Source organism: Hyposmocoma kahamanoa, unplaced genomic scaffold, assembly GCF_003589595.1.
Source record: "Hyposmocoma kahamanoa isolate Upper Pololo Valley unplaced genomic scaffold, ASM358959v1 99310, whole genome shotgun sequence".
NCBI lineage: Eukaryota > Metazoa > Arthropoda > Insecta > Lepidoptera > Cosmopterigidae > Hyposmocoma > Hyposmocoma kahamanoa.
Window position 1 is genome coordinate 24,939 of NW_020655857.1, and position 7,507 is coordinate 32,445.

At 55.2% G+C, this 7,507-nt stretch overlaps 1 protein-coding gene across 1 annotated transcript; it reads left to right on the plus strand.

Annotated features, from left to right (window-relative positions):
- The first annotated feature begins 4,089 nt into the window (after positions 1 to 4,089).
- Positions 4,090 to 5,061, plus strand: LOC113239056. Its single transcript, XM_026475923.1, has one exon. The coding sequence runs from the start codon at positions 4,090 to 4,092 to the stop codon at positions 5,059 to 5,061; it is 972 nt and encodes a 323-aa protein (XP_026331708.1).
- The last annotated feature ends 2,446 nt before the right edge of the window (positions 5,062 to 7,507 follow it).

The window sequence follows — 7,507 nt, forward strand, 5'->3', positions numbered from 1 at the left end:
TCCTCTCTCCGCCCTGTAACTAGAGGTGTGCCTCAGGGTTCCATTTTAGGGCCGTTACTATTTATATTATACAGTGCCGATATCGTTACTAGTATAAGAAACTGTAGCTACCACCTGTATGCGGACGATTTGCAACTATACATATCGGGTAAGCCATCTGATACTATTGCTTCAGTCAATGACATCAATGCTGATCTAGATCGTATAGCGGCGTGGTCTGATAGGAACTGTCTAGTACTGAATCCGAGTAAGTCTAAGTACATGGTGCTTGGAACAAAGGGTCAAATCCATAATACACTGGAAGCCCTTGCTTCCAGAAATATTGCGGTTATGGGTGAACCAATGGAACGGGTCGATAGGGTCAGAAACCTCGGAGTACTGATGGACAGTGAACTTCGTTTTGAGGAGCACATCGTCAATGTGACCGGTAACTGTTTTTATCGACTCAAATTGTTGTATGGTATTCGTGATTACCTTAGCGTTGATTTGCGTGTACACCTTTGTGAATCACTGATATTGTCGCGGTTAAACTATTGTGATGTAGTATATAGTAATTGTATTTTTAATAGGTCTAAGAAGTTGATACAACGTGTACAAAACGCATGCACACGCTTTTGCTTTCGGGTGCCTCCTAGATCCCATATCACCCCGTTTTTGAATGCTGCAAGCCTTTTAAATATGACTGCTCGTCGGCAGCTACACCTCTCTATGTTGCTGTTCGGTGTAGTGAGAACCGAGACACCTGAGTATCTCTATCGCAAACTTCGTTGGTCTCAGAACTGTTTTAAATACAAGGTTCGGGCTATCGTTCCTGCTCACCATACAGCAGCTTTCAGAGGAAGTTTCAAGTTTGCGTCATCCAGGTGCTGGAATGATCTACCCCCTCCTCTTCATGACACTTCTAGTAGGAATGCTTTTAAGCGCAAGCTTAAGGCTCTCCTGCTGGAAAATCAAAAGGGATTGTATTAACTTTTTCCAGCACCTATTTATTTATACTTTTTATACACATTTGTTATATAATGTATTAGTTGCTTGATGTAGGTATAGTGTATACGTATTAATTATTATAAAGTATTTTCATAGTTATATATAAATTATTTGGAAGTATTTAAACATACACAACACACACACCCACACTCACACACACACATCTGTTACAGTTTTAATATGTACGTATATATAATTATTTTACTGTTATATTCAAGTACCAAAATATGCTTGCATATGTTGTTCCGTGACCTCACTTAGGGTCTTAACTGAAAATCAGTGCTGGGAACGCGTTGCGTTTTCCAGCAAATACTGAGTTTGTGACCCTTTTGTTACCGCGGCTGGCACCACACAAGGTATCTCAATATTTAGTCTTCTTTTTATTATTTGTGTGAATAGTTCATGTTTTAATTTTATCTAATTTTTGTATATACATTTTTATTTTGTGTTTGTTTGTGTTTTTGTTTCGTAATTATATATTTGTTTTACGTTGAATGTTTTGATCGTGTTTTGTTTTAGTTCTGTTTTCTCTTCTTTTTGTCTTTTGTCTTTTGTGGTGTCATTGTGGTAAACAAATAAATATATTTTCTTTCTTTCTTTCTTTCTTTAATTTGTGGTTGTCTATGTGTGTATCCATGGCAACCGCGACACAGGGTTTCCCTAGTGCGGGGCTATGTTGAGTGTGTGCGTTATTATTATTATTGTTTTTTTTTCTTCCATGGTTGCGACCCTGCAAAATCTATGGAAGACTTGCTGAGGTTTTTTCCGTGAGAAATCCCAAATACACAAGCCACCATACGGAATTTCGAATCTGAAAAAACCTCAGCAAGTCTTCCTAAAGTTAAGTGTGTAATTTGTATGGTTTTACTGCCTTCGAAGTAGCGGAACGGAATTCCGATTGTATGTGCCCAGGCTTATAGTCCTGCAAGAATTGTATGGTCTAAAGTTCAAATTGGCAATTTGACTGTCTACCAGTATAATCTCTGTATCATTCGAAGAGTGCTACATCCATTACTTTCAGGAAAAGCGGTTAACGTGCATTTAATATTAAATTGCAGTATAATATCGCAATATGTCAACGAGATGGCGTTGTTGAACTCATTTTTCGGAGGACGACCCCGTTGAACGAAAAAAATCTCCGCAAAAGAAATCATTCGCAGCTTATAATGTGCTATAAAAATACTCTTTGATATTTTGATTACGGCATATATAAAGTCTGTTGACATCTCTGAGTCATTAACTCCTGTGCCTTTACAATTATATACTTGTCAAATCAGTGGAATGACCATGATGACCCCTTGTTACCCGTGCATAACCAAGTTACATTACCAGCTCTACGAGAGCAAAAGTTATACATGCTAAAAAGCCAGGTAATGTAGTAGGAATGTTTATTTCCCTTACAAAACCAATATGGCGGACCGTTAATTAATTGTTTTAACCGACTTGAAAAAGAGGAGAAGGTTCTTAATTCGGCTTTTTTGTATGTATGTTACGCAATAAATTTGTGAACCGATTTTGATGATTCTTTTTTTGTTGGGAATAGGGTACCTCAATAGTGGTCTCATTTATTTTTAAAGAAAATATTCCACCTTTAAGGGTGGCTTTTCACGCGTGAAGACTTATCTTTATGAATAGCGCCTAAATTTTGTAAGGTGCAATTATTTTAATAGTTGTTTCTCCTATGCTCCAATAGAAGGTGGTTTTCTCTCAATATACTTTAAGTCAGGGGTTCCCAAATTTATTTTGTCTACTGCCCACTTTGAGAATAAATGATGTTTTAGCGTCTCCATTTTGTCACCTACTTAAAAACCACTATAACTTCAAATTAAATTAATTATTGTGAGCTATATTAGCGGAGATTAAACATTAATTCTAAACGAGACTTTTACTATAACCCGCAAGAGTTAACTTGAGACCTGAGCGCAGTAGGTAGTACACAACCCGCCCCCGAGGCGACGCCTGCCGTCACCGCAGTCGCCCCGAGGTTGCTCCCCTCCGCCGCGGCCCCCGAGTCGACACCGGGCCCCTCACTGGCTCGAAACGCGCCTGCCGGCCAGCGGCCCAGCAAGAAGGCCAAGAGGAAGGCTCCCCCGCGGAAGGTGACTGCTGCCCCTCCTGCGGCGCCCACCGCCGTTCTCGCCGTCCCTACCGCCCCTGACGCGACGGCCTCCACGCCGACTGACCAGGAGGAAACGCCCTGGTCACAGGTAGTCGGCCGCAAGGCCAGAAAGGCCAAAACGGCAGCTGCCGCCCCCCAAGCGGCACGGGCCCCCGCCAAGGCGGCCCCTAAGACGGCTCCCAGACCCAGGGCTCTCGCCACCCCAAGATCATCGGCGGTGGTGATCACGCTGAGGCCCGAAGCGGTGGCGGAAAAGGGGGCCACTTACAAGGTGGTCCTTGAGGCAGCGACCGCTGCGGTCGATTTGGGCAGCCTCGGCATCCCGCACGTGCGGGTGCGGAATACCCAGACGGGTGCCTAGTGCATAGTCGAGGTGCCCGGGGCGACCAGCGCCGAGAAGGCCGACACCCTGGCGGCCAAGCTGGAGGAGGCGATCGGGGGGCTGGCGACAGTAACGTGGCCTACCAAAACCGCCGATCTACGGGTCACCGGTTTTGACGAGTCAGTGACCCCGGAGAAGATCCGGGCGGTGGTGGCCGCGAAGGGCCAATGCCCCCAGTCCGCCGTGAGCGTGGGAGCCGTCAGACTGGCCCCCAACGGGAGGGGGTCAGCCCTCGTCCGCTGCCCGGTGACGGCAGCCCAACGGGTGGCGGCTGCCGGCCGCATATTGGTGGGGTGGTCCTCCGCCGGGGTCCATGTGATGGAGCCCCTCCCCATGCGCTGTTTCAGGTGCATGGGGATTGGTCACACCAGAGCCCTCTGCTCGTCCAGTGTAGACAGGAGCGGGCTCTGCTTCAGGTGTGGCCAGGTGGGACACTCGGCCTCCGGGTGCACGGCGACCCCGCGGTGCTCGGTCTGCACCGCGGCTCGCCGTCCAGCGGACCACGTGATGGGGGGGCGATCTTGCGCTCCCTCCCCCACCAAGGGCAAGTCGGCGGGGACCCCAGGCCCCCCCCTATTGAGGGACAAAGTATGGAGCAGTAATGCCAGCACGCCACCATATTATACTGCAGGGCAACCTCAACCACTGCGCCAGGGCACAGGACCTATTGGTCCAGGCCATGGCGGAGTGGGGGGTTGCGGTGGCTGCTGTGGCGGAGCCATACTTTGTCCCCCCGCGGGGGAATTGGGCGGGGGATCGGGAGGAGACGGTGGCCATAGTGGCGTCGACTGCCGGACACTCCCCCCCTCTAGTGGTGAAGGAACGCGGGTCAGGGTTCGTGGCGGCGAGGTGGGGAGAAGTCATCCTAATTGGGGTGTACTTCTCTCCAAACCGCACACTAGCCCAATTCCAGGCGTTCCTGGAGACCCTAGAGAGGGCGGTGAGGAGGGCAGCTCCGACGCCGGTGTTGGTGTTGGGGGACTTCAACGCCAAGAGCGCGGCGTGGGGTTCTCCGGTCACCAATACCAGGGGGCCAGAGTTGGAAAATTGGGCGGCAGTCCTAGGGCTAGCCATCCTCAACCGGGGCCATGCCAACACGTGCGTTCGGCGAAATGGGGGGTCAATCGTGGACGTCACGTTTGCGACCCCCTCATTAGCCGCGCGAGTATCAGGCTGGCAGGTCCTGGAGGACGAGGAGACCCTCTCCGATCATAAATATATACGGATGAGGGTCTCCCATACGCCGCCCACGACGGCCTCCAACACGGCCCCCGGGGGGGGCTTTCCCAAATGGGCACTCACCCGCCTGGACCTTGAGCTCGCAGAGGAAGCAGCCATGGTCCAGGCGTGGTGCCCCTCCCCCACCGGCCACCGTCGACGTGGAGCAGAGGGCGGTCAAGTTCAAGGAAGACTTGACTGCCGTCTGCGAGCGGGCCATGCCCAGGGTCAGAGGGACCCCGGGCAAATAGAGTGTGTACTGGTGGACCGCGGAGATTGGGGACCTCCGCACCGCCAGTACCACGGCCCGGCGGGCCTACGGCCGATGCCGCCGCAGGCGCCACACCCAAAGTGAGGAGAGAAGGCTCCACAGCGCCCTTCAGGCCGCGAGGCAGGCCCTGAAGGTCGCAATAGGGCGGGCCAAGGACTCCGCGAAAGAGGAGTTCTTGGCCACCCTGGACGCGGACCCATGGGGGAGGCCGTACAAAGTTGTGCGCAACAAAATGTACGGCGCATCTCCCATGGAGTCACTGGAGCTGAATCTCAACCGGGTGGTGGAGGGCCTTTTCCCCGAACCGCAGCCCTTCACCCCACCGGCCATGGTGCCCCCCAGAGCAGACGGGGGGCAGACTGAGGAACCCCCCCCGGAAATCACCGAGGGGGAGTTGGAGTGGGCGGTGGGACGGCTGCGGGGGCGGAAGAAGGCTCCCGGCCCGGACGGGGTACCGGGACGAGTCCTTCGCGTTGCCCTGAAGCATCTCGGGACCCGCCTCAAGCATCTCATGGATGACTGTTTGAGGACGGGGTTGTTCCCGAGATGCTGGAAGGAGGGAAGGCTCGTCCTGGTGCCCAAGCCGGGCCGACCTGCGGACTCCCCCTCGGGGTTCAGGCCCCTTATCCTGCTGGACGAGGTGGCGAAGATCCTGGAGCGAATCATCGCCTCCAGGATCAACGAACACTTGAGGGGGACAGGCCCCGATGTGTCGCAGCGGCAGTACGGGTTCAGGGCTGGACTCTCCACCCTGGACGCCCTGGAGTCGCTGCGACACATCGTGGAGGAGGGTAACGGCGAGAGGGAAGGCGTGGTGGCTGTGTCGTTGGACATAGCCAACGCCTTCGGCACTCTCCCCTTCGCCGTTATCAGGGAGGCGCTGAGGTACCATAATATCCCCAGGCACCTCAGCCGTCTGGTGGAGCACTACCTGGAGGACAGGGTGGTGCTCTACCAGACGAGGGAAGGGAGGCGCGCCGAGCGCCCAATGAGGTGCGGAGTACCCCAGGGGTCCGTATTAGGACCACTACTGTGGAACCTGGGGTACGATTGGGTGCTGAGGGGCGCGCTGCTCCCCCGGACGGCGGTCATCGCGTACGCCGATGACACGCTGGTGGCCGTCCGGGGGACCACCTTCCAGGAGGCGGCCCGAAGAGCCTCAGTAGCGGCGGACATGCTGGTCCGCCGAATACAACTGCTGGGGCTCGAGGTCGCCGTGCCGAAGACGGATGTGGCCGTCTTCGGCGGGAGGGGTAGAGGTTGGGCGGTGCCGGCAGGCGCCCACATCTCCATCGCGGGAGTATCGGTCCCGGTCAAGTCCCAGATGAAATATCTGGGGCTTGTCCTAGACCGGCGATGGAACTTCGGGGAGCATTTTCGGCAACTTGCTCCCCGAATAGTGGGCGCCGCATCGGCGTTGGGCAGGCTCCTACCCAACCTCGGGAGGCCGGGAGCCCCATGCAGAAGGCTATATGGGTGACCCGGAGTATGGCCTTATACGGGGCTCCCATTTGGAGTGGGGCCTTATCAGCGGCGACGAAGTCGCTGCTGAGGAGGCCCCAGAGGGTGGTCGCCCTGCGAATGTGCAGGGCGTACATGACGGTGGCCTGCGCTGCCGCATGCGTCCTCGCCGGTACTCCGCCGTGGGACCTCGAAGCCGAGGTCCTGGCGGAGGTCCGCACCTACCGGCGGGGAATGAGGGACCGAGGCGAGCGACCCGCTCCCCAAGAGGTGGAGCGGGAGCGCCGCCTCGCGGCGCAGCGCATGCGGGACCGGTGGAAAGAGGGCTTGGCGGATGTCCTCGTTGAGTGGGGAAACCGGTCCCACGGGCCACTGTCGTACCACCTTGTGCAGGTGCTGACCGGGCACGGTTGCTTCGGTCACTACCTGCACAAGGTGGCGAGGAGGGAACCGTCCCCGTCGTGCCACGAGTGCGGCGCTGCGGATGACACCGCGCAGCACACCCTAGAGGTGTGTAGCCGGTGGGATGAGCAGCGCCGCACTCTGACGGGGACTATAGGGCAGGACCTCTCGTTGCCGAGCGTGGTTGCCGCCATGCTCGATAGCGAGGAGTCCTGGGAGGCGATGGCCTCCTTTTGCACAGAGGTTATGTCGCAAAAGGAGGCCGCGGAGCGGGTGCGCGAGGACGCGGCGGACGCGCACCCGCTCCGGCGCAGACGTACGGGGAGAAGGCGAAGGCAGTTCGCTGCTCGCCTGATCCCCTAGTGAGACCAGCGGGCTCTGGACAGGGACTCCGGAGCCTACATTGCACGGCCTCACTCGTCTGGGGGGCGGGTCGGAGGACAACCGACTCGTCCCTCCGTTGGCGCGGGAGCCCTGGCGCAAGCTAGGGCGGCCGGGCGGCGTCGTGGTGAATGTTCACTGATCCCACGGCGCCGACTCAACCGGCGAGAGGGAAACCCGGGGGGGTTTTAGTGGGGTAGGCCTTCCAGTGTGGAGGGAGTCCCCACATAACCCCTGAGTCTCCCTGGGCTCAGGGGTATCCATAAAGATTTCCCCCCCGTCAAAA